Genomic DNA, 26,429 nt, shown 5'->3' with positions numbered 1-26,429 from the left:
ATTGACTGCGTGCTTGATCAGCTAGTCCAATTTAATTTTGGGGTGAGAGGTTTAAATAACTTAGTTGAGGTCACAGGGCACAGATTAGTTTGCAAGTCATAAGTATCAGAGCTGATATGAATCCAGGTTTTCTTACCTGGTTCTTACGAGTCTTTTTATGATAAGAGGATGGAAATCTCTGAGAATGTTGTATTAGAAAATTGCAAAGCCAAACAACTTTAAATTTGGTTCTAGTTATTGGAAGGAATATCCTGCCTTTGGTTTATTCCCTTCACATACAGCCCAAAAATGGTTCTCGTGGAATGTTTCCTCTCTGAGACAAAGCCAGACTGCTAGAAAAGGCCCAGTCTTATACTCATTCCAAGGACCCAGACAACAGCATCTGTTGGGTTCTTTGAAAACCATTCTGAAAGTGTTTTTATAAAATGTTTCTGCTGGAAAGGCCTGTTGAAACCACCTAGTTCCATCCTTCCCTGAATCCACATCCCTGATAAGTGTTTTTCCCATCCTGCTTGACTTTCAGTATCATTAGCAGGTTGGTGCCCTCACAGTGAAAGTCCAGAAACACAAGTGAGCATGGCCTCCAATCAGGAGGATTCTGCTAGCTCAGGTTCTGGTTGGCAGGAGCTGGTGCGGAAAAGGCTGCCTTCTTTGTACATCTACTTTGTTTTAATCATCCTAAGTTTGATTTCACTTTTATTTTTCAGCAACAGGCCTCAAAGGTGGAGAAAGTGTTTTTTACCACTGCAGTACCCGTCACTGGTAGTGCAGGTAAGTGAACCCTTGAGAACATGTGTAGTTGACTTGGCTTAGCCAGCTTTGCAGCCTTATCATATTTTATTAGCATCACTCAACTTGACATTACATTCTACTTGCTTATTAGAAGGTAAATGTTCTTCTTTTTCTATCTGTGCCTTTACCTTTGTAATTTTTAGTTTTATGATAGAACCAGGTTCTTTCTTTGTCAGAGCCAAAAAAGTTATGAATCTCAGTTTATTGTTGAAAGAAGAGCAACTATGAGCTCCTTTGCCTCTTCTAGTTTCCCTGGGAATTAACACCTTAGTCCTCAGATCTCCCTTCCCCATCAAGCCTAGCTAAGGATTGTACCCACATCAGACCTTGATCTTAATTATCACTGTTAATTCTTAAACGATGGAGCATTTTGCTATGTATATTATGAAATGTATTTTATATGTTATCTCCTTTGATCCTTTTAACAGCTGTGTAACATTCACATCCCATTCCCTGATTCCCCTAGCGAGGGGGAGTGCTTGCCTAAGGTTATATTGGAGTTAGGAATAGAATTCTTGACTGGAACCTGGGTTTCTTGACTTCTTCCTGGCCAGGGCTCTTCTCACTTCCCCTGCTGTGTCCTAAGATCGTAACCACACTTGTTTCCACAACACTCACCCCTTCAGAGACTGATTAACTTTTTAGTTGCAGACAAGACTGTCTTACATGTATAGAGGCAGTTTTCTTTGTTTTTCCTTTCCAATACCTGTGAAATAACAGGTCCCCCCCCAAAAAAAAAATCCCCCAAAACAAGCAGCAGCAGCAGGGCTATGATTGAAACCAGGTTTCCAAATCCAGCACTTAAGAAAGTTCTTAGCTTTTTTGTGTCTTTTTGAGAACTTACTGAATTCTGGGACAGCCCCTTCTCAGAAAGAAGAAGGTTACCTTTTGGTTTTCCCATCCAAATTCATGGACCCTCAATGTTTGAGGTTTCTGGAGCCCAGGTTAAGATCCCCTGCTCCACGCTCTCCTCCCCACTAGAGTGGAGACCATTCTTCCCCTTTGCTCTTTCCCAGGGAGCTCCGTGCAGCAGATTGGCCTCAGTGTTCCTGTGATCATCATCAAACAGGAGGAGGCCTGTCAGTGTCAGTGTGCGTGCCGGGACTCTGCCAAGGACCGGGTTGCTGGCAGCAGCAGCAGCAACAGCAGCAGCAGGAGGAAGGGCTGCTCCTCACCGCCTCCTCCAGAGCCCAGCCTTCAGGTCCCTGATGGCCCATCCCTCCATTTACCCCCCCAGACTTTTTCCTCCTCTTCTGCTACATTGTCATCATCATCCTCATCCTCCTCCTCCTCCTCCCCTTCTGGCATCCGGAGCAGACAGGCAGAGAACCCCTCAGACTCTCAGACTGAGTCATTAAGTGCCATGGACGTATCAGAGTTCCTGTCCCTCCAGAGCCCGGACACCCCATCCAACCTGATTCCCATTGAAGCACTACTGCAGGGGGAGGAGGATATTGGCTTGACCAGCAGCTTTGCTAAATGAAGCATCCTTGGCTCGCTCACTTCTAAGGATGACGAGCAGGGCTACAAGAACAAATGGCCTCTTTACCCAGGGGCCAGGAATTTGAAGGATGAAGAGGTTTGCTGTTGGGAAGTCATACTTCTCAGACATCATTTCTTTATTCCCATCCCAGGGATGTCCATTTTAAGGAACCCATCTTTGGAGGAAAAAAAAAAACCCAACAACAAAAAACAAAACAAAACAAAAAAAAAAACACAAAAAAAAAAAGCTAAGTTATAAATGAACTATTTTGGCTGCACTGTATGTCACTTTTGCTTATTGTCATGTGAACATGGAAATTAAGGTTACTCGTATGCATAAAATTTCTAAATTGAAAGGGGTGTGGTTTCCATCAATCTTAGATTATTACTTGTGTTGGGCCATTTGCAGTTTTGGCAATGTAGTCTCATTATAGCTCCTGAGGTAGATTTGAGACTCGGCCACAAACTGAAATGTAGGCCAGTGATCCCTAAGAGGGGGAAAAGTGGTAGTAGAGGAAGAAGCCATGTGTGTTGGTTAGGACCCAAGAGTGGTTGGTATGGCAAGGGAGCCTCGGGGAAGGCTGAGGCCGGTGGCTGCAGAGAGTACAGGGACCTGCTGTTTGGGGTGGGGTCCAGGCAGGACACTGGTTTGTGCTGAGTGGAAGACCAGCACTAGGATGTAGTGTTTTCAGGGTGAACATTAGCAAGGTGGTCACGGTTTCTATGTCTCCTTGGCTCTTCCAGGATCTCTTTTGTCTATTGGGAGCTGTAGGTTGTGGTGCCTCTCAGGGAGTGAAAGGATCCCTATTTGTACCTATGAGTTGGCCACCATGTTTGGTGTAGAATCTCTTTGCTGACTTTTCACCCTCTCTCTCAGACCACTTCATCTTTGCAGAGCAAAGGTGGGCTGACTTTGTCAGAATGAGGTGAAAACTGAAGGAAGTCTTCAGAGGAGTGAAGTTGCCTGGACAGGCTACCCTAGTTGGGATCCTGGTCCAGCAAATCAGCTGCTTCCTGTCTGATTTTGCCCTGTGTCCTTACTAATGCAAGCGAGTATAATTTCTCTGTTGACATGTGCAACATAGCTTAGTCATTTGATATGAAAACTATGATCTAACCTACTCAGGGTAAAGTAAAGCAAAAAAAAAAAAAAAAAAAAAAAAATCCCCCTTCCACCAAAAAGCCTGAAGTGTTGCAATAAGGTGTTTCTCCCCCCCGTCCCCCATCCCAATTTGGAATGTTTTGTTATGTTGCATTATATAAAAAAAGAAAAAAGAAAAAAAAATTGATCTTTATAGAATTTTATTCACTTCTCTCTGGCTAAGGCTCCAAGTCATTTCATTTAAGAACAGTATCTTAAAGTTTTTGTTGTTTTATGTCAAAGGGCTCTAATGACTTAGTCATAAGAGCAGTAACATCTTTGCCCATAGAATTCAGAAATATAGTTCCACCCAGGAAACAGGCTGGACCTTCTGCCTCCTCTGTAGTCCTTTTCCTTCCTGTTTCCTATTTGGAGGGAATAGGATGTCCCATGAGCCAGATGCAGACCCCACATATTTAAGCCAAGAATAGCTAAGAGTTTTATCTTCTTCCTTCTTTCAAGGGCTTGAATTCCTCATTGACCCCCCTAGCCATCAGTGACCACAAAAACATATTTGCCTCTTTCATTTCCCAAGCCAGCATTCAGGGACAGTCATGTGGATGCCTGAGATTGTCAGTTTTATCTCTGAGCTTCAGGCATCCTTATCAGGATGTTCGGGAGATTCCCTGCCCTTTCCCCCATCTCTACTCCACCCCAGAAAAGATTGTTACTGTTCTGAGGAGCAAGATAGATTTAATCAGTGGGAATTATTGCCTTTCTAGAACAAGGAAGCTAAGGCTGCTGGAAAGTTGTTGAAAGGGATAGATGAAGTCTTATCTTCTAGAAGAGAGGGGCTGCCTTTTATTGCCGTGTGGTACATTCAGTAATATTTTGTGTATAGAAGTATCAATAACTTGATTGTAGTAGAGAGGCTTCCTTGAAGGAGCTGAATCTATGCTATCTTTGCCACGGTCCATGCTGTTTTGACAGCTCAAAGATCCCCTCGCTCTACACACACAAACACACAAACCCCTTTTACAATTGGGAACATCCTGTTCAGGTTCAGAAGGGTGGGTGAGGAGCTGCAATGTACTGGGCTCACCTTCCCATCCCCTCTGCATCTGAACAGACCTAGCTCTTCCAATAAGATTCTGGCTCATTGAGGTTTCAGGCCTGGACCCAGGAAGGTTAAGGAGGCATATTTGGAACTGCCCCTTTTGATAGTCACAGCATGATTCTATTGATGGTTTTCTAGATGCCAGCTCCTGTCACTGTCAGACAGGAGACCATCTGAGCAGAGGAGGAGGGTAAAAAAGCCACATGCTGTAGTTGCTATGAACAGACCTTTCTAGTTGAACAAGTTAAGGGTTTTGTCTCTTGGTGATGACCTTAGGTTTTGGTCCAGCAAGTATAGAAACCTCATGATCGTTAAACCACAAGAGATTGTCCAGATTACAGCGATCAGAGCTCTGAGATCCATTTGGCTTTTGATAAATCAGGAATTCCCTTAAAATGGTAGTGAGGATGAGCAGAATCATGAGGCAGGGCCATTCCCCTGGGAGGGTGGTCTTCCATTCCAGTCTCTTCAACTTCCTGTGGATGTAAAAGAAACTTATTTCCTTGTCTACATGAACTCTGGGCTGGGCATCCTCTCCAAGTTAGACTCCTAACAAGGGTAGGGTAGCAAGCTCAGAGTTGGATTGGGACCAGAAAGACCCTTTGGCGGAGGGGTTGGTTTCTTAAATTGGTGAGACTGGGGTCCCTATGGAGACTGCAGAGGTACTGTAGGCCTTCTGGCCTGCAAGGGTAATTTAGGCATGCCTTATCTCACTGCTTCTTTGGTAATTGTTTAATGCCACGAATTAAGAGTTTATGGGCTGAGGTGGTTGGCGAGGAAAGTTGGCCTTGGCGGGTGCCACCAAGCTGCCTTAAACTGTGTTCTCAAGTTGGACTGTGCTCCAGATTCCAGTCCAGAGGACAGCTGGTTCTCAGAGGGTGTGTGTGTGTGTGTGTGTGTGTGTGTGTGTGTATGTGAGTGTGAATGTGTGTGTGCATATGCATATGCGTGTGTGCATATGTGTGCAAGCTTGTGTGCTTGTGCCCATCCATGAAAAGTCTCCTTCTGGAATAAGCAAAAGAGGGGGAGGGGGATATGATGAGGAGAGGCCTCCTGGCTCCTCCCTGTATGGCTTCACAGCCACTTACCTCCTGGGGAACCACTGGTTTGGTCACTAGGGTTGGGGGTATTTATTCAGTTCTGCCTTTTCCAGAAGGAGTTCATGGTACATAAGAAAGGAGATAGGAAATGTAGAATCCTCAAGGGGTCAGAGTACTCCAGGAAAGGAACCTCTAGGTGTGCCTATGCCTTGGAGGGTCAGAGTGAGGACCTACAGACTGGTTTGGAATAACGGAGACTAAGATTTCATTGGAGAGACTTGGTACAATGCTGAATGTTTTCAGAGAGATGAGTTTGCAGAACCTCATACTGGTATAGTAAAGAAATAATAAAAATTAAAAAGCACTTTAGGTTATGTTATCCTTAACCCGATTGCTGCAATTTCTTTTGTATATATATTTTCCACAAAGTTTTATTTTTTTTTTCTCTGAGAAAATGGAGGCGTGAAGAGAAAAGCACTTACCTTAGTGCAATACTTGTAGTTTGGTGGATGTTACCCCACGCAGACCTTGCCTTGGCCTGGCCCAAGCTCGGTGTTGCTCAGTTCCACAATTCATGGTGCCCTGTCTGTAAGGAAACACTATTATGCATTCCTAGCAACTAACTACGAAATCTATGCAAACCCTCTCCCTGTTCCCTGGGCTGAAAGGGGGGAGAGGGGCTCTCCTCTGAAGAGCTGCTGCTCATCACTTTTCCCTCGGCCTGTTTGGAGATCATCCCCTTACACAGACACATCCTCTTTTCAGCTGCAGTTCATTGTCTTTCTCCTGCCCTGGGAGGGCAGTGAGAAAAGCCTAAAGGGAAGGGACAAGTTGGTCTTGGGGCAGAAACTTTGCACCTTCTAGACTTTTATATTGGCAATCAGGGCCATTGTCTTGTTATAAAGACTCCTATTGAGTCAGGGAATTCATTGAGTTTTTGTAACTGCAGCAGCACTGTTAAATGTCTTACTGGACTTCCAATCACAAATATTTGTATTGAGGAAGAAGGAACCATTCCCAGCTCTATGAAGTGTAGTTGTCCTCTTCCCTTCTCTTAGTCCACAAAAAGAAACTCCCTCAGCATTCATCGGCTCCAGTAAACTGAGCTGTAGTATTAACCTCAGGCCTATAAGGTGATTTGTCCAAGGTGGAGAATAGCCCTTAATCCCTCGATTTCATCATCTTATTGAAAAGTCATTCAAATGAAAAGTTTTAAAGTAAAATTTATGTTCCCCATAAAGCAAATATCCAAGTGACTTCTGCTATGAGTAAGCTAAGGAGCTAATCCTTCCTTGATTTGAGGAATGGAGGGAGAGAGCAAGAGGAATGATACCTATATTTCTGATTGGTTAAGTCTTCTTTTGGAATGTTTCCTTTGACATATTTGAAGGGAAATTTTTCCCAGTGTGATCCATAGTTTTTAAGGTGATGATTGTGGGCTGGGCTAATCCTAATTTTTAGTATTTTATCTCACTGTATCTCCTGTTCTACAGTTGGATTCTGTCTGCACTGAAAATGCAAATTAAACTGGATATTGATGTCAGAATGTATGAAGTCTAAGCTCTTGTTCTTGTCTCCAGATTTCTAAGCCTGATCTGTTGTATTCCCAGCAGTCTGCTGGGCGTATTCTACTTCTAGTCCTTTAAACTCAACGCAGCTTCTGCTGTTGTTACAAGGAATTTTTTCATGGGACATTTTTTGGAAGAATCAGACTGGGCTTCGGGGCAGGAGGTGGGATGATGTGGATGTTTTTTGTTTTTCTCAATATCCTTGTTATTCCCAACTGTGGTACAAAGTCACCACTTTCTCTTGATCTCTTTCCTTTTCTGTCCTTGTGTCTGCAGCTCTTTCTGCCTGACTCAACCACTTACATCCAGTGTTGTAGTATCCTGGAAAGAGTAGCAGGTTCTTGGAGGTGGGGGGTGAGAACTCCTAGCTCTGTTTGGGAGGAGGTCAGGAAGCTGCCTTCTGCTGTGATCCAGCCTACATCATCTAACCAGGCGCTGACACTCTATTGTTTTCACTTCTGACACACTTATCATAGGCCCAAGCTTTCCATCATGATTTTTAAAATCCTGGATATCAGTTTTATTAGGATTATGTAAATGTCTATATCAAAGGAATTTATTTAAATATGAAACATGGGAACAACTGACTTCCACTGAGCAATGTGAAAATGTTAGTTACAGGTTCAGTACTTCCAAAGGAAGAACCCTCCAAACCCAAAAAATGAGTACATATGAATTTGTATTTTTGAAGAATGTGAAATAATGGTGTTTGCTTAATTGCTCATTTTGTATAAAGTTAATATTGTACTTTACAAATCTGCTAAGAAGTGGAAATTTAACTTTTTGGAACTGAAAAAAAAAAGCAATATTAAATACTAATGAAATCCTAATTAAATGCTTATTTAAATTTGATAGTGTCAGTGGCATTTTTTCACTCAGTCACACTGTTGAAAGTTTAAAGATCTCGGCCAAGTAAAACTTGCCTTTGTCTGGGAGACATCAGGAGCACTTAATTAACAACCAAGCTGTTTCAGATTGGAGGCTAATAGTAAGTGCTCCCCACCTCTTAGACTGGGGGCTTGTACCTCCAACACAGAAGGGAGAATTCAGTGGCCTGAGGGAATGGGAACAGCTCCAGCTACTGGTGATGAGTTTTCAGGGCTGGTGGTGAACACAATAGAATGGGACAGTTTAAGGCAGTGGTTTGTTCCCAAGTGATTACCTCATTGGAGGGTGGGAATAAGTAGAAACCCTATCTCATTCCAAGTCGTTAGAACATCAGTTGGGGAAGGGTGGGTACATAGGTTGAAACCAGTTCCTCTGATTGTGAGATTTGTCTCCTGGAGGGTGGGAATAAGTAGAAACCCTATCTCATTCCAAGTCGTTAGAACATCAGTTGGGGAAGGGTGGGTACATAGGTTGAAACCAGTTCCTCTGATTGTGAGATTTGTCTCCAACCCTTTACTATTACAGTTCTCTCAGTGGTCCAGAACCATATTTTGGATCTTCAGATCAGCTATATCCCTAGGCACCCAAGGTAGAAGTTGCAAAAGTGCCCCTGAAACCATTTTCACAATACTTCCCTCACCCCCATCTCCACTCCCACCCCCTTCTGGTAAGACTTCTAGAGGGGCAGCCTCTGCCTTTTTGTAATTGCCATATTCTTTCCTGGATTCCAGACATGGCAAGAGGAGGATGGGGAGAATATGGCTGTGGAGGTAATACTGGAGATGAAAGAGTTAAAACCTAGGTTTTAAAACTAATAGTCTTTATTCTAGGAAATATGGCAGCTCTTAAGTGAGATTATCTTGGCTAGGATTCTCTCCCCTTACTCAACCCCAGGTTATCTATAATCATTACATTATCTTTTCTATAGTCACCCATCTTCCAAACTTGTGTCTTCTGTTGAGGACATCATGGATCTTTTCAGAAGTCAGCATTTGAGTTTTCTCATTCCACCCATCCAATTCTCCCTCTGCAACACCTCACATCATGCTCTTGGCTCAGTTTCCATCCTCATTCATGCCCTTGTTATTTCTCACGTGGATTCCACGCTTCAAGAATCCATCCTCCATACTGCTGCCGCCAAAAAGTACTTATTGTAAAATTCAGGTCTGACTAGGAGTTCTTGTGCTGAAGCATTCCAGCTTCATCTCATCCTTTTAAAATATATATTTTGTGTAAGTTTTTAAAAGTACTTAATTTAATACAAGAACATAGCAATACAATTTTTCAATCTTATCCAGTCTTAAAATTAAATGTCCAATTTATCAAATATTTTTCTCCCTCTCCCAAATAGTCGAGCAAAAACAAAACAAAACAAACACCCATATTGGCCACATACAGAAAAGCACATATATATATGATTTGTGACAATGTATGGGTACTGGGAAGGGACTTAGCATTTCTAGAGTGCCATTTATGTTCCAGGTACTCTACAGATATCTGTCGAACGTCACAACGATCCTGTGGGATTGGTGCTGTTAACCCCATTTAACAATTTGAGGAAACAGGCAAATGGAGTTTAGGTAATAGGCCCTAAATGACTGAGGCAAGATTTATATTGAGGTCTTCCTGACTCCAGGCCCTGTGCTCTATGCACTGCACCATCATGTGCTTAATTTGCCTCCTTATCTGGGTATTTGCTTGAAATTTTTTTTTTTTAATTGATGGGTTACACAATCAAAAAAGTTTGGAAACCACTGGTTTAGAATTGCCCCGGAAACCCTGCACAGCCGTTCCCTTCCACGCACATTTATTAAGCGCGCCCGGTGCAGAAGCGATGAGAATCCTCTGTTCCTGCTCTCCGGGGGTGAACTGGGGGAAGGAGAGCCCTGCGCACCCCTGGGTGAAAAAACACAGTAAGGGTGGATCGAATCCCTTCTGGGAGGATCCTCCTCCCCACCCCCCACACTTCCAGCGTGAGAGCTCTCGAGAGCGAAGGGGTTTCCACGGCGTGCTCTGGAGTGGTGTGGGAGGAGTCCGGGATCACTCAGCCCCCGGACCCCGAGCTGCCGTGCTACAGCCCTTTGTCTGGGAGACACCATTTCTGCAGGCGGGCGCAGGAGAGAAGGATGCTCGGTCACTACAGCCTGACACCTTAGGCTGGCAGAGGAGAACCTGGTTGGGCTCTTCCTGTCTTCGATCCTCAGGCAAGCGTCTCCTTAGCCCCACCCCTGTTACATCCCGGCCCAGGCCCGGGGTAAGCGCTCTGGGTGTCCCCGGGCAAGTCACCTCCCCGGGCTGCCTCTATCTCCCAACTATCAATGGGGATAATTACTAATGGGCGGTTGTGAGGAGGAAATAATAGCGCAAGGCGCTTATTAACATGCCGGCGCCTCCTTCCAAGCCTAGCATCTGCCCAAGCTTCAGAGCCCTCTGAAACCCGACTCCCAGGAGGTCCAATTGGCTTTGGCCTGGGCAGCCCCGCCCCGCCCCGCCCCGCCCCTGCGGCTCTCCGACGCCAAGATTCCAGCCCTGTCGCCTGTCCCTTTAAGGCGGCGCAGGCAGGATCTGGGACGTTACGTCACTTCCGCGCGGAAGTGCTTCTCTTCCGATGGGCCCGGTTCGGACGCCTCCGCCTGCTGTGCTGGGAGCCGTGGAGGCCGCAACCATGGGTTTGAGAGAGGGGTCTCTGGCCCCCAGAGTCGGTTGTCTCTTGCCCTCCGGACCCGGGACCCGGCTCCTGCAGCTGCCTCGGGGTGTCGCCGACCCTCCTGTCGGTCGGAGCCCGGGCTCTGGGCGAGACCTGGAAGGTGAAAGAGGAGGGGGGCGGAGCCGTGGTGAGAAGTACGGCGTTAGGCCGCTGGGGGGCGCTTGCGCTGCCGTGCTGGGAGGAAGGCGGGAGGGAAACTGGGAAATGTCAGAGCACCAGGCCGCTTCGGGGCGCATGTGTGGCTTGAGGGATGTTAGGGAATATGGACTGCTTTTCCTTGGTGGGGGCTTGTGTCGCTGGAGCGCGCAAGCGCTTCCGGAGCGGAGGTGGGCTTGAGCGTTGGGCCACCGGGAGGCGCATGCGCCGTCTCCCCTGGCGGGCGGGGCAGCTCTGGTGACAGTTGGCCCTTCACCCGCCCATCCCCAGCCCTCTGTGCTTGCTTTTCCAGGCTGGTCGGAGGCGCTGTCGGCCGCCGTGAGCGCGCTCCGCGCGGGCGGGCTGATCGCCGTCCCCACGGACACGCTGTACGGCGTGGCCTGCTCTGCCTGCTGCTCCGCGGCCCTCGGAGCGGTGTACAGCCTCAAGGGCCGCTGCCAGAGCAAGCCTTTGGCCGTGTGCCTGGGCCGCGTGGCCGACATCTACAGGTGAGCCCGCTCCGCGCCCTTCTCCCCGCCCCCTTCTCCCCGCCCCTTCTCCCCGCCCCCTCTCCCCGCCCCCTCTCCCCGCCCCCTTCTCCCCGCCCCCACCTCCCGAACGCGCGGGGCCTGGAAAAAACTCTGAACCTGAGGTGCCCCTAAGCCTGCGCGGCCGCCGGCCCCGCTTCCCGGCACAGACTGTGCGACTCCGGCAAGCCTTTTAATGCGTTCGGTTTCCGCAGCTGTAAAGTGGGGCCCTTCCTCCCAGGCAGGGCTAATGAAATGGGACAATAGTGGTGAAGCACGCTGCGAACCTTAAAGGTTTTGTATACACATTAGCTTACTGTTAGCGCTATTGTCCCGCCAGCTGCAAAGCACTAGTCAGGTCTCACATCTGTGCAAGCTCTAGGAGTGGGGGAGTTGTGTTCCTTTTGTCAAACCCGCATGTTCATATCCCTCTTGGGCTGTATGTCAGCAATGAAATAAACAGTTTCTCTCCTCAAAGACTTAGAGTTTTGACACCTCCAAATGGGCAGTGTGCCAGAAGTTCAAAGAAGAGAATGTTCTATTTTAGAAAAGGGTATTGTGGAAGACTTGATAACTGCAAAGCTTTGTGTTTTCCAGTTTAACTGCTTTCCTTGCTTTGTTGATTCAGGCATAAGGATTAGACCTGTGACTTCTCGGTCGAGGGCCCTTCTGATGAGGAAACTCTTACCATTCCACATTGACACCTTTTCTGAACTTAGGGTCTTAGAGGGGCCTTGAACCTGTGAAGCCAAACATCCAGGATCCCAGACATCCTGTATCAGAGCCTCCCCCTGCCTTCATAAGGCTAGGCATCAGACATCCCTGCCGCTTAATTTTTCAAAAACATTTTTTGTTTTTGAAATGGATAGTTTTATGAATGAAGGACTAAGTGCTTACTATGTACAAAGCACAGTGCTAAGTGTTAGACATACAGATAGAAAAGTAAAACAGCCCCTGTTCTCATTGAGCTTACAGTCTATTGGAGGAATGCACGTACATGGAAAATTCAGATTCAAGTCCCATGAAAATGTCCCACTGTTCTTAGGGCACAGTAGCAAGGCAGATGGTAATGTCTCTTCTCAGTTTCTACTGATAAAGTCATCGGTTCTTGATACAGAACTATTAGCCAGGGATTTTGGTAGCAAGGACTTTCTAAGTCACCAACGTCTACAGGAGCTTTAACACCATAGCTATTGCTTCCCAGGATAATGGTTATAGGCAGTAGACTGAGCATAGTAAATCCCAAGGCTTTTGGCTGGTTTCAGCGTCCTGAACTATCTCCATCTGAAGAAATGGTGATCAGGGTGTTGGTGGTTTGACTTGACTGGAACTTGCTGCTTCCTGTCTTTAGTGTCATGCTGCCTTAGCTGTTTTGTTAGCCCCAAGAGTAATAGTTGGTTAGCAGGGATAATTGGCACCTACTCCACAGGAGAAAAATAAAAGTAGAACTGGTGTCTAAGGGAATTGCTGCCATTCCCAGGCCTCTTGTGCCTATCTGCCTCTTGATAGCAATTGGTCAGCCATTGTTTCTGGAGTGATGAGGAAAATAGGACTCTTCTACACAATGATTTCTTAATATTAACTCACGTTTGGCCCCCAGAAAAAAATTTTTATGAAGGAAATAAAGATTTTAGCTGTACTTTGAAGGATAGACATGTTTCCAACAGTAGAGAGAGTGTTCACACACAAGCAGTGGCATGAATAAAGATGCAGAGCTGGAAAAGAAGGTAGGCCATGAGTGATACCAGGCTACAAAGGACTTGAAGTGACAGACTAAAGGCTAGAGGCAGCCCAGATGCCAAAGTTTAGGGGCCAAAAACAGATGTCATTAGGAAGAGAGGCTGGATTTGAGTGGTCACTGTCAGCCTTCATGAGTTTTAAGGATGTGTGGTGGTAATCATGGGCAGACTTGCAATGACTGCTGAACTTGGCTTTTTTTCTTACTCAGGTATTGCCGGGTAAGAGTTCCTCGAGAGCTCTTGGAGGACCTGTTGCCTGGTCCTGTAACCCTGGTAATGGAACGTTCTGGAGAACTCAACAAGGACCTGAATCCTTTCACCCCAGTGAGTCATAGAACTGAAAAGTATAATCTGTGAAGAGACTCGAGTTACTTTAAACCAGCTCTATACTTACCCATTTTACAGATAAGAAAACTGAGAACCACAGGTTACATGGCTTACAGTGAATTTATAGCAAAGCAGAAACTAGAGCACAGTGATACCTGGCTTGTGCTCTTTCCACTGCTCTCTGCTGCCTCATATTCCTTCTCTCACTCAATTTTCTGAATGACTCAGTGGCATTTGTTTTCAATATGTTCTTGAGCTTTAGCCAGCCTTGGGCTTCTTGACTGAAGTATTTCTTTTTGCCAAATAGCTTGTAGGTATTCGGATACCTGATCATCCCTTCATGAGAGATTTGGTTCAGAAGTTCTCTGGACCCCTTGCCCTCACCAGTGCCAACATTAGCTCACAGCCAAGTTCATTGAATGTTAAGGTAAGTTGTCACTGTATGCTCCCTCCTTCCCTCACCTCTACCCCTTGAACTATCATTGATTTTACCATAGGCTACAGATTATCAGTCATGAGAGAACTCTGGACTGAGATAATTAGGTCATCTTCCCCTGGCTCTGTGATCACAGGAAATGTCACTGTTTCTTTTTATGGATTAGAATCATAGATCTACAAGTGGAAGGGATTTAGAAGATATCTAGTTCAGTCCTCCAATTTTATAGATGAGAAAACATCTAGGGAGGTTAAGTGTCACATAGATACTGTATGACAAGCCTGAGGTTTGAATTCAGGTCCTGCAACTCCAACTTCAACTTTCTTTCCACTTTGAAACTTCTGTGTATTCCATATTGAGTGGAAAAGAAGCCATGTCTTGTCTCATCTTTCCTCAGGAATAGAACCAGATTGATGCATTTTTGTACTTCTTTCCTGTGCTTCATTTCTACAAGTTTTCTCATATTTTTTTCTGTTGCTCAAATTTGTTTCTTATAGCACAGTAATATACTTTCCATTCATATTCAGAATTTATTTAGCTATTCCCCAATAAGAGGATCCTAGGACCAAACAATTTTCAAAAGTCCTCCTTTATAATACTGGTAATGTAGCAAGGGTACCTCAGACTGTGCTTAACTGTGCTGTGAGAATGATTTTTCCATTAGTTTTATGGAAGAGACATGATTAAATTCAGTGTTTGTTTAAAAGTTCCTGAAGGTGGCCTTGTTTTGGCCACTTTGTTCTAGTTTACTTTTGGGGAAAATAGTATAAACACTTGCTCCTCTTTCATCTGTAGGTTTGAGGAGTTGGTCATCTTGTGTCCCCTTCATTCCTACTTTCCCCCCATTATTTCCCATGAGGTTCTCGACCCTTTGTTCTTCCTTATAAATTTTTTTTAGTTCTAGAAAATAATTCCTTAGTGGGGTTTTTTTTAAAAGCATTTGATAAGAGATTTTCTTTGTTCTAACCCAGCAAAAATAAGCAGCAAGGATACAATAGCACTTCATTTCTAGAAGGAACTCCTTATTTTTTATCTAGTCCTTAAGTCATTGGGCTGTAACATCTCTCTAGACATCCAAACTCTTAGATGCCCACAAATCTAAGCCCACAGACTAACTAGGGCTGGGATGTTTTATGCTCCTCTTTAGCATTTTAGTTTAGCTTAATGACTGAATCTGTAAATTAATTTGGGCTAAATAGTTACTTACATTATGTTGTGATTTTCATTTTTCTTGTAATATCAGTCTAATACCTTTTGTGGTATTTGTATTTATTAGGGACTAAGCTTTCTCCCTTCACTTTCCTCTTCTCTGTCCTCCTTTTCCCCCTTTCAAAATGGGAAAAGAGGAGAACAGGATTCCCTGGAATGATTCTGGTTCTATATTAATTTGGGTTGCTGCTATGGAAGTCATGAACCATTTTAGCAAAATATTATTATATGGGAGTAAACATCTGTGCACAGCCCCTTCGGGATATGGCCTACACAGCTAGAAATCTCCCTGTTTAGCATAGAGTTGTAGTAAACAAACCATTTAAGCGTTTGCCCTTTTGGAATTAGAAACTTTGGTTTTCTCCATTTTATTGTAGAGAACATTGGGAGTGTTCTCCCTGACTTCATTTGTGCTATCTTTAGGAATTCCAGGATCTCTGGCCTCATTTGTCCTTAGTCATCGATGGAGGACCAATCGGAGATGTGAAAAGTCCTGAATGTCGACTTGGCTCCACTGTGGTAGACTTATCAGTGCCTGGAAAGTACAGAATTATTCGACCAGGCTGGTATGTTTGTTCTCTCAGGATAGTGTGAAACTTATGGCTTAGGCATTTGGGGTTGTATAAGAGTCTGCAGATGTAAAACAGACTTTGTCCTTTGTTATTTCCTCTAGTGCACTTACACAGACTGCAGCCATTCTCCAGAAGAAGTACAGCTTGGTTCCTTCAGAAGAGCCCTGTTCATGAAAAGAGAGGAGGAAATTACAAGGACTAAAACTAGGCACTGTGTGTCAGTCAACTGGTGTGACCTTGTTTGATGAGGTCATTGGGGCCACTTCTAAAGACTTAGCCTCTTTGAGTCTTGGAGCTCCCAAGGAAATCTTAGACTCTGCTTGTCTGAAGTTATATGGACTGATTATTTCCATTGAATTGATGGAAAAAAAAGACACAATTAGAATCAGTGTTTGTTTTATAAGTTCTTGAGAACAGTTTTGTTCTGACATTGGAATAAGTGGTTTACTTTTGGGAAAGTGGTCTTAGCATTTGCTTCTCTTTCCTTCAAAGGTTTGAGTTCTAGAGAACTCTCCCATCTGGGTCCTTGGTTGGTAGCATGGGTAAGGGGCTTGAGAATGTTAATATTAACACCAAACGACCAAAGTCACTTGGGATTTATTTGCTACTGGGGTTGGAACTTAAAATAAAATCTCAAAATGCTTGGTATTGCTCTGTATTACTTCTTGGGACAGTGTCTTTTTCCAAATGAGATAATATTTATAAAGTGCTTAGTGTAGTACCTGGCTTATATTAATGTAGTGCCTGGCTCATAATAGGTCCTATATAAATGCTTATTATCTTTCCTGCCCCGTCTTTGTCTTACCTGTATGGATTGTTGGTACTATAAATGCCAAGGAATCCTGTCATGAGATAGGATGGTGAAGTAAAACCTTACTTGTTTGACTAATAATTAGAAGCCAAGCCTGAGAGATGACCAATATGAAGTTTAGACTTTTTAAAAATCAAAGCAGTTATTATCATCTTCCACTGAAGTCATAGTGTAATTGTTCTCTTGGACTCTTGAAGTCATTTTCATCAGGGAGAGCAATCTGGGAGTGTCGGTCTGAAAAGGCTTTGAATAGTATGTCTCTCTTTGGCTTTTGAAGCATAGCTTACCCATTACATTCAGCCACTATCTATCCATGAAGCCCTTACTTTGTGCCAGACACTAGTAGGTGCCAGAGATTCTGGGAAAACAAAAAAAAGGAAACTATCTCTTCCCTTGAGGAATTTCTGTTGGGATGTTTGCAGTGTGTATGGAGATAAACAAAAAGTACAAGTCTTTAAAGTGATTTTAAGAGAAAAGGAACACTAATACGGAGAAAGGGGTTGTGAAGGGCCAAGTGCAGGAGATGCCATTAGCACTGAACAAGTCTTAATGGAAGAAAGGAGCACTTTTAAGAGGTTGAAGGTAAGAATAGAGTTGATTACAAATATGGGAAAAGGCCAGTGCAAAGACACAGGTGGGACACAGACTGTTGTGCACTGACAGATGCCAGTGTGAATGGAACAGAAGTAAAGGAGAATGATATAAGGTCATATTGGGTTTTAAAGGCCAATTTGAAGAGTCTAGTTTTGAACATTTGGATAATAGGGAGTTATGAAAGATTTTTAAGCAGGGGAAGTGATGGTCATATCTGTTTTAGGAATATCAATTTGGGAACTGTGAAGAGGACAGATGGAGATGAAGACTGGACTAGTACTAGTCTGATTATAAGGCTCCTTCATTAGATTGTGAGTTCCTTAGGAAAAGGGACCTTTTTCTCCTTTTATATCCCCAGTATTTGGCACAAAAGTTCTTAATATTTGTTGATTGATACTCTAGATGACCACAATTAGGATGGTTACAGAAGGAATGAGTTTGGGATGGAATGAATTTTATATTGATCATGTTGCATTCAAGATATGAGTGGGACCTAAAAGTAAAAGTATCCAACAGGAAATTGGTAATCTATATAATTCAGAAGAGATTAGGACTAAATAATTAGATTTGGCATTTTGCTTGCCGAGGATAAGAGGTCATGAGAAAATTTTTAAGAATAAAAGGGAAGGAGCAGCTAGTAGCACAGTGGATAGAGCACCAGCCTTGAAGTCCGGAGGACCCGAGTTCAAATATGGCCTCGACACTTAACACTTCCTAGCTGTGTGCCCTTGGGCAAATCACTTAATCCCAACTGCCTCAACCCAAAAAAAAAAAAAAAAAAAAGGAATAAGAATGAAAGGCAAGTCTTGGAATGCTTTAGGTGTTAAAGGAAGGAGTTATGGATAAGGAGAGGTTGATGATGAGAGCAAGAGGGAGGGAATGCAAGCTCCTGGAGAAGATGCAAGAAGGATTAGGTTTGAGAAGAGAAGAGCCACTTTCTAGAGTCTAGAGAAAAGGACAAAAGGACAAAATCCAGGTGTGAAAGAGCAGAGGGAGAGCTTGTGAGAGATGACTTTGATTTTTCTCAGTGAAGGAGGAGGCCTCTCTGGAAAGTATTGGAGGCTGAAAAAACAGTTGCCACTGGAAATGTTGAAAACAAAATTGAGAAAGGATTGCCACATGAATTGTGGCAGGGGAATAGATTATTTTGACTCCAGCACCTTCATGTCTCCCTGAGCACGATTCCATAGCCATATTGATGATTGGAATCCTGAAGTATTTTCAATGGGATGCCAATTGAGCTATCAGTTCAATAGGAAGACTAGTAGACATAGTGGGAGGATTCGGGCTTTCTTTCCTTCCTCTGGCACTTGATCTTTTGTGACCATGGACAAGTAATTTCCCCAGTTAGTGAATCTCAATGTTCTCTTGAGTAAGATTGTGAGATTCAAATAAGGTTATGAATGCAAAATATTAGCATATCTTAAAGAGTTACACAATTACAATTGCCTCTCACTTAGTCTGAACCAAGGCTTGCCAAGTAGGCCTCTTGGCACCCTCCTTTAATGGAGATCCTCCTAGATAGTGCTGAAATTTATTTCTAACTTACAGGAGTATTAAGTAGTCTACTTCCCCAACTCCATTCCCCTCCTCTGGTTGTGGGCAGGGTACAGAGTGAATAGTATTAAAAAGCAAATGTTTTTGAAACATTACCAATTTAAATGCTTCAGTCCAATCTGTCTCCAGATATATCACAAATTCAGAATGAGATATTATTGTAGTAAAAAGTCTTATAGAAGAGGAAATGAGGGGAAAGAAATAAGCATTTATATAGTGCCTGCTGTGTGCCAGGAACTGTGCTAAGTGATTTTTGCAAGTATCTTATTTGTTCTGCATAACCACCCTTGGAGATAGGTGCTGTTATCTATATTTTTCAGTTGAAGAATTAGGTACATGGGAGTAACTTGTTTGGAGTCACACAGTGAAGTATCCATGGCTTCTTTCATAAGCCTTTCTGACCTAGTGCTCTCATGTGCCACCAGCTTAGCTAAACAGGTGGAAGTAGAAAGACCTGGGTCTTAATTTTGGCTTTGCCAGCATTAACTCCATCTTACCTTAGACTTGTGGATTCTCCTTCCTGGACATATTTTCCCACTTGCAAAGTGAACTTGAACTAGATAGATCAATGAGAGACCTTTAATTTTATGTGTAAGGAACACTAATGACAGGAAAGAGAGCACTTGACATTTATTTAATACAAATCACGGTAGCACTGAAAAGTGGCTCTACTGGGTGGGTTTCATTACTGAAATTTTTGCAAACAGGGATTTGTGAGGTGGAGGCACCCAAAAGAACTATTGATACTGTCTCTCACTATTATCCCATCAACTTAGGACTCTGCAAGCCAGGTGAATCCCCCCACCCCGAATAATGGGTTTTGTTTTGTTGCTGAAAAGGATGAGTTTTGAGCCATTTAGACTCATAATTCAGGGCACAGGAAGAAAAACACAGGACTCATGTATAATCCACTTCTGGGTTCAGTAAACTTCAGGAAAGGAAAGCCCCAGTTTTGTCACTACATATAAGGAAGGCCTTGTTGAGTAGGGCCAGCTGACCGCTCAGATTCCTTCTCCCACTAATTTCTGGCCATCAGTCATATTCTCTGGAATTTTCCTTTTAAAAAATACATAAGGAAAAGCTTCTTGGAGGCAAACTATGATTTCCATTTTTATCCTCGGGGAGAGTGGAGCAAAGTTTGAGGTGGAGCTTGAGAAAGGGATTGGACACATGCTGAGCCCCAATCTTGGTCTCACTGTTTTGGAAGTGGAGTAGCTGTTGGTGAAATACCACAAATACTCCCCTATTTTATGCTGATCTACTGTAGCAAAGTTCAAGTCTAGAATGCATTTTGCAACTTTGCTGAATGTTCTAATGCTGGCTCAATGGCTTAAGACTCTCCTCCCCCCCCCCCCCCCCCCCCCCCCCCCCCCCCCCCCCCCCCCCCCCCCCCCCCCCCCCCCCCCCCCCCCCCCTTCATTAACTGCCACCGAGTGGATTGATGTTTGCTGCCGACAAACTACCACACTAACCCTTCTTTCACTCTCCCCATCTGGCCTACTCCCAAAGGGCCACGCCAGGAGCACCAGCACTCCTAGCTTAGAGATGAAGGTTTCTGCGACCTCATCCAGTTGTGCTGCAGTCCAGCTCCTTTCCGTATATCTGGGACTGGTGACTCAGCTCCCCTTCCTTGAGGCTTTAGGTTCAGTCACATCAACCATTGTTCCTTCTCTTTGATGAAATGCTCAGCCCAGCGCCGAGTCAGCTGCAGGTACAAGTTAGGCTGGTGAGGCAGGTAGTCCAGGTAGAGGCGGGTGAGGGTCTTCTTGGGGATGGCCTTCTCGATCTGGGTCCCTTCGTGCCACTCGTTAAAGGAGGTGATGGAGACGATCTCCGGCCTCACTGTGAGGGCAGCCTGCAGCGCCGTCTCATAGTATTTGCCGTTGACCCGGTTCCGGGTGTTGTGGTTATTCCAGGGCCTGATGCTAGTGTCGATGTAGCCAGGCCCCACGCTCGGAATGAACATCAGATTGTTGGCGTCGCAGAAAGTCTTGACTGCTTTCCAGTTCTGATGGGAGGAGCCAAAGGAGAATCCATTGGAGGCAAAGTAAGTGTACATACCATCAAAGCCAGCGGACAAGATGTCCCTCTTGTGGGCCTCTTCTACCAGCAGGGCAATGAACACGCCGTCATAGGGAGTGTTTCTGATTGAGTGGGATCCCGAGGGGGTGAGCAGGTGGGCCCACGCCTCAGGAGGGGTAAGGTATGAGTCATAGATGTAGAACAATGGCAGGCTCCTGCCCATGCTGTTTTTGTAGCGATAAAATGCTCCATGGGATCCATACCTGAAGGGTGGAAGGCAACACAGAAAGTCCCGTTAGGAGCACGTGTCCCCAGTTTGGGAGCCTGACATAGAAGAGACCCGCTGGACTCTTAGCACCTAGATGGGACATCATGGCTAGGAGAGTTCTAGAACACAAGTTTTCCACCTGGCATCTATAGCCTTAAAAGCATGTTTTAAAACAGCTATTTCAGTATAGATTCCTTTGTAATTGTGTACATTTAAAGCATTTATGTATCTCTTTATGTATTTAAAATCCTGACTCTAAAAAGGGATCTGTAGTCATTACAAGACTGTCTAAAGACTCCAAGACACAAAACAAGGTGAGGTCCAGTAATTATTGGGTTATTCAAGTGAACTCTGAGTACTCAACTAAGCATGCCATCCAGCCCACTGCTCTGGTCTCATCCCTTTGAGGCTGAAACATTTGGGCTTCCTATGCCAAATTCTCCTGCCAGGATGTCCCCACCCACCCCAGCATAAGAGTTGTAGGTGGGATTCTTTAGCTCAGATCCAAAGAAATCCCCAGGTTGGGCTCAGCACATCCAAAGCCTTACGTATCAATGATGTACTTGACGTTGTCATGAAGCGTCCGGTCATCCCGACCCTTGTAGGGTTGTATGAAAGGCCACCTGCGACAAATAAAAATAACTCATGGGTTGTGAGCGTGTGCCTGGGCCCCACCTTCTGTCCACTTGGAGTGAGCAGTACAGGAAAGGAGTATACACACACACACACACACACACACACACACACACACACCCTTTCAGGAAGAAATCTATTCCTTACTAAAGTAGTTGGATCTGACATGGCCTTCATAAGTGACCACTTCTTGGAGCAGAAGAGGCAAAGGTAACTAAAATAATGGGGTAAAGAAAAAAAAAAGCATTGGCTCTGGAGTCAGACCTAGTTTCACAATCCAACTAGCCAACTTCTTTAACTGGGCAAGTCACTTAGGCCCTCTGGGACAGTTTTGAAATTGAGTGCAGGGACTGATTGATGAGTAAGGTTATTCCAGCTCTAAAACCTATGCTTTTTTTTTTTTTTTAAATTTAATAGCCTTTTATTTACAGGTTATATGCATGGGTAACTTTACATCATTAACAATTGCCAAACCTCTTGTTCCAATTTTTCACCTCTTAACCCCCACCCCCTCCCCCAGATGGCAGGATGACCAGTAGATGTTAATACATTAAAATATAAATTAGATACACAATAAGTATACATGACCAAAACGTTATTTTGCTGTACAAAAAGAATCAGACTCTGAAATATTGTACAATTAGCTTGTGAAGGAAATCAAAAATGCAGGTGGGCATAAATATAGGGATTGGGAATTCAGTGTAATGGTTTTTAGTCATATCCCAGAGTTCTTTCTCTGGGCATAGCTGGTTCAGTTCATTACTGCTCCACTGGAAATGATTTGGTTGATCTCGTTGCTGAGGATGGCCAGGTCCATCAGAACTGGTCATCATATAGTATTGTAAAACCTATGCTTCTATAACCTCAGTTCAAGTCCCATTTCTATCACTAATCCCACAAAACTCATTTGACCTCTTTGAGCTTTGCACATAATAGACATTTAATAGAGGTAGCTGGATGGTGTGGTGGATAGAGTTACCTAGACTTGGAGATAGGAAGATTGGAATTCAAGTCCAGGCTTAGACACCAGTTGTATGACGATGGGCAAGTAAGTCACCTAACCTCTGCCACATCCATAAAATCGCAATAATAGCACCTACCTCTGAAAGACGTGAGGATAAAACAATTTTTGCAAAGTACATGTTTAAAGTGCTATATAACCTTGAACAGAACAGTTTCCTCATCTATTAAATGAAAGTGGTAATACTTGTACAGGGATATTATCTTCACTGCTAGTACCTTCCTTCTGAAATTGTCTTTCATTTACCCTGTATATATCTTGTATATATAGTACTGCATAGTTTATATAATTTTCATGCTGTCACCCTCATAAGAATGTGAGCTTTAGGACAAGGACTGGATTTTTGCTTTCCTTATATCTCCAGTGCTTAGCCCAATGCCTGGCATATGGTGAACTCTTTAACAATTTTTTATTGACACACATTCAATAAATATCTTTGATTTAAGCTTTCCTCATCTGTTCAATAGGGATAATAATCCCTATACTAGTTGCCACAAAGGATTGTTGTGAAGATCAAATGATATAAATGTAAAGTGCTTTGTAAACAAAAAAGCATTATATAAATGTTAATTTAGTCAGACCAGCATTTATTGTCTGTTGTATGCAAGCACTGTGATAGGCACAGGGTATACAAAGGCAAAGAAAAAAATAATACTTGCCATCTTGGCAGCTTACAAAATGTAAACGAGAAAAATACAAAGTAGTCTGAGAAGGGGGAAAAAAAAGTAACAACTAGAAGGTTCAGTTTTGGAAAAAGGAGGTCAATTTTATTACAAACTTGAAGTCTTCAAGCTGGAAGGGATCTTGACATTTAGCTCCTTCCATTTTACAGAAGAACTACTGACTTCTGTGACCCCGGCTTGTCCAGCTCTTCCTCCCATTCAGATTTACTTACCTTGATACTGTATTGATGTGCAGTGTCAAGAATAGCAGGTACCAGATCATCTGAGGGTTCCCCATTGTCATCAGCCATGCCTGGTGGGTACCAGGACAGGACCAGGACCCCTATGACACAAAGTAGTAAAAAATAGCCCACATTTAGATAGCATTTTTCTCACAGAAATCCTATGACTGCAAACATTGTGGGGCTTTTAGCTCCATTTCATGGATAAGAAATGCAAATCTCAAAGAGGGCAAGTGACTTGCCTATGGTTATGCAGCTAATCAGTGTAAGATCCTGGTGTTGAACTAAAACAAGTGATTTTTTTTAACAAGAATGCAGGGAAGCAGTTCCAGGACCAACTTCCTTGTCCTACTTAGAGATATTTTTAATTAGAATTCCAAACATGTCAGTCCATAACTTCAGAGGAATGTTTCTGCAAAGTCTGAATGAGGTCACGGTTGTTCTAATTCTTCACTTAGGAAAATTTAATAAAATAAAAGTTCTAATCTAAAAGATGCTTCAGCACTGGAGCTGTCCGGAGGTTGTGGTGCTGAAACCCCAGCTGTGGGGGAAATAAGAGCTGTCTTTCAGGTGAACAAAAAATTAAGTCAGTCGCAGCACACAGAAGACCATCTATGAGTAAACAGGAAAATGAGGCAAACCCCATATTTAGCGATCCAAACTTGTTTTCCTTCAAGAGAAAGTTTTATTGTACTTTTGGGTTTTTAGTGGAAAAAAAAAAAAAAAGCAAGAGAAATCCTACTGATGAATTCTGAAATAATAGCTTCCCCAAGCCTAAGAGATCCTTGAGGTCAAAACAGGATCTGGAAGATGAGATATGGTCAGAAAACTACCTTCCAGTGTATGAGACATGAGAATTTCCCTTCTCCCCAAAGTCAGTTTCTTTAAGGACCCCCACAATACACAAGTCTGCCAGTGCTGCTGAGAGCAGGCCAGGAACTCAGTTTCCAGACAGAGAGTAATGTTCTTTCTCAGACGGCCACATTGTGTACTTAGAAAGCAGCAAAGGAGGTCATTCAGTGCTATAGCACTACTGGGGCCCTCCACTCCCCTGCCTTTGTGAACACCCACACCCTTTCAGGGAACGCAAAAGAAGGCTCCATCTTGTTATTAAGACTGCTGCAACTGCTTAAATGAGCCTGCAGCCCCTAACACCTTCACTTGCCTGAGATTTCAGGCAGAAAATGAAGTCTCCAGTAACATGGCCTCTACTGAACTTAGATTTATTCTTTCCCAACCCAACTTGCTTTGCTAATCAGAGCTGCAACCAAAGCTTTGGGATTTTCCTCCTCCTGATATATTTTTATTCTTAATAAATGAATAACACTTTGTTGGTCCTCCAAAATGGACAATTCCCGACTAGAACCTTGCCTACTTCCTTAGCTGTCCCACCTGTGTCCCTAGCTCAGAGATCAATGTCTGGAAGCAGGAAAGGAGGGCATGGCTGACTGGGTGTAGTGGAGTGGGTGGGGGTAGTGGCTTACTTGGCAGCATAATGTAGTGGAAAGCACTGAATTTAAGAGCCAGAAGGCAACTTGCTGAATCATGGCTCTGCTAATTACTACTTCCATGACCTTGGACAAATCATTTGACCTCAGTTTCCTCATCTGTAAAATAAGGATATGAGGAGTTTGAAGAAGTAGCGGCCGGGTGGTGATAGAAAATTATCTGGGGGAGGGGAAACCTTAGCTGGGGCTCATGGAAAGGTCCTTTTGTGTGTCTGCGTGGGGCCGGGGAAGCCTGGGGGAAGGAGGTCCTTACCGATGGCAGCAGCTTTGAGCTGGTTCATATGCTCCCGCAAGACCTCGGGATCCCTGGAGCTATAGGGTCCCAGCTCAGGGTAGAAGCTGGAGCCCAGGTCATCCGGGGGGCTATGGCGGCCCTTGGGGTAGCTGGCAGACACTTTGGGGTCCCAGTGCGGCACCATAACGTGGTCCCAGTGCACATAGCGGCCCTCCCGACCCCGTGGACTGCCGTACCACGAATAATAGAAGACGTGCAGGTCGGAGTAGACAGGCGGGCCAGATCCCGGAGCAGGAACAGGGGCCGGGGCCGGGCTCGGGCCCGCAGCTGTACGCGGCGGCGCGGGGGGTGGCGGCTGCGGAACACGGGCGGCCTCAGCCTCTGCTGCTGGGGGTCCAGCGGGCACGGGGGCACGGCGCTCAAAGGGGCCCAGCTCCAATCCTGGGGCGAGCTCTGGGAGCCCATCCGGCGCCTTCAATGTGCGCAGCCCCATGAGGGTGCCAAAAGCGAAGAGCAGGACGAGGAAGAGCGCGATGCAGGCGCGGCGCCGCCGCCGGGCCATGGCCGGCTGCAGGCCTCCCTCGGGCTCAGCCCAGCTCCCGGCCTAGCCCTCAGCCGCGCTCGGGGGCCTCCCCTGCTTAGCCATGGCCCAACGGGCCTCCTGGCCTCGGCAGCGACCGCAGCCGCCCGCTCCCAACTTCGATTCACTCGCTGCCAGCGTTCCACAGAGACGACTTCTTCTCGATTCCAACCTAAAAAAAAAATAGATAACACAATCGACTCCTCCCGAACCCTCCCTGCAGTGCAGGCGGGCCCTGCACACAGAGAATGCAGTCGGCTTGAACCATGTTGCCCAGTGTTTTGGGGGTGGGATTGGGGGAGGTGGCGAGACCTAATATCAAAAGAAGTCAAAGCAAAACACAACCTCCATCCCTACGGGATTCTACGGAGCGAGAATCCTAAATTAAAGTCGTCTTTTATTTATTCTATGAGACTGTTTCTTTAAGCGCAACATGATAGAGGAAAAGATTAGCTGGAAATCTGTGGAGTTCCCCCTCTCCTCCGCTCCCTGGTGCTGCATGGAAAGGCCCGAGCCACGATTTTAGGGATGAAATCCAGATTCCTAAGTATCCTGGCCCTATTCTCCACGTGTGGCCGTCTCTCCGGTCTTGGAGGCCAAGGTACCCCACAGCTCCGCCCTCAGGGAGTATCAGTAACTGGCTGATATTAGCATCGTTTTATGCAGCCCCAAAACA

General features: G+C 44.7%; 3 protein-coding genes across 5 annotated transcripts in view; 2 read left to right on the top strand and 1 right to left on the bottom strand.

Moving 5' to 3' along the window:
- The window catches only part of MTF1 (metal regulatory transcription factor 1), a 28,808-nt gene extending 25,352 nt beyond the window's left edge, over nucleotides 1–3,456 (top strand). For all 3 annotated transcript variants that reach the window (XM_031962182.1, XM_031962181.1, XM_031962183.1), the window contains 2 exons: nucleotides 708–771; nucleotides 1,809–3,456. In XM_031962182.1, the coding sequence (XP_031818042.1) occupies nucleotides 708–771; nucleotides 1,809–2,275 (531 nt within the window). In that variant the 3' untranslated portion in view covers nucleotides 2,276–3,456. The remainder of the gene's footprint in view (nucleotides 1–707; nucleotides 772–1,808) is intronic.
- Nucleotides 3,457–10,545: 7,089 nt separating this feature from the next.
- YRDC (yrdC N6-threonylcarbamoyltransferase domain containing) lies at nucleotides 10,546–16,278 on the top strand. Its single transcript, XM_031962180.1, has 6 exons — nucleotides 10,546–10,775; nucleotides 11,124–11,319; nucleotides 13,286–13,400; nucleotides 13,711–13,830; nucleotides 15,472–15,614; nucleotides 15,722–16,278. Exons 1-6 carry the CDS (start codon nucleotides 10,577–10,579, stop codon nucleotides 15,792–15,794), a joined length of 846 nt encoding a protein of 281 aa, XP_031818040.1. The 5' UTR covers nucleotides 10,546–10,576; the 3' UTR covers nucleotides 15,795–16,278.
- Nucleotides 16,279–19,977: 3,699 nt separating this feature from the next.
- MANEAL (mannosidase endo-alpha like) lies at nucleotides 19,978–26,034 on the bottom strand. Its single transcript, XM_003765377.4, is given in 5 exon segments — nucleotides 19,978–20,867; nucleotides 21,421–21,483; nucleotides 21,485–21,495; nucleotides 23,422–23,531; nucleotides 25,192–26,034. Coding segments are annotated over 5 exon segments (1,365 nt in total). The 5' UTR covers nucleotides 25,736–26,034; the 3' UTR covers nucleotides 19,978–20,230.
- Nucleotides 26,035–26,429: the final 395 nt, after the last annotated feature.

The sequence above is a fragment of the Sarcophilus harrisii genome, chromosome 3 (assembly GCF_902635505.1).
Source record: "Sarcophilus harrisii chromosome 3, mSarHar1.11, whole genome shotgun sequence".
In the NCBI taxonomy this organism is placed as follows: Eukaryota; Metazoa; Chordata; class Mammalia; order Dasyuromorphia; family Dasyuridae; genus Sarcophilus; species Sarcophilus harrisii.
Note: the sequence above shows the minus strand (reverse complement) of the source record. Positions and strands in the feature narration are given on the sequence as shown.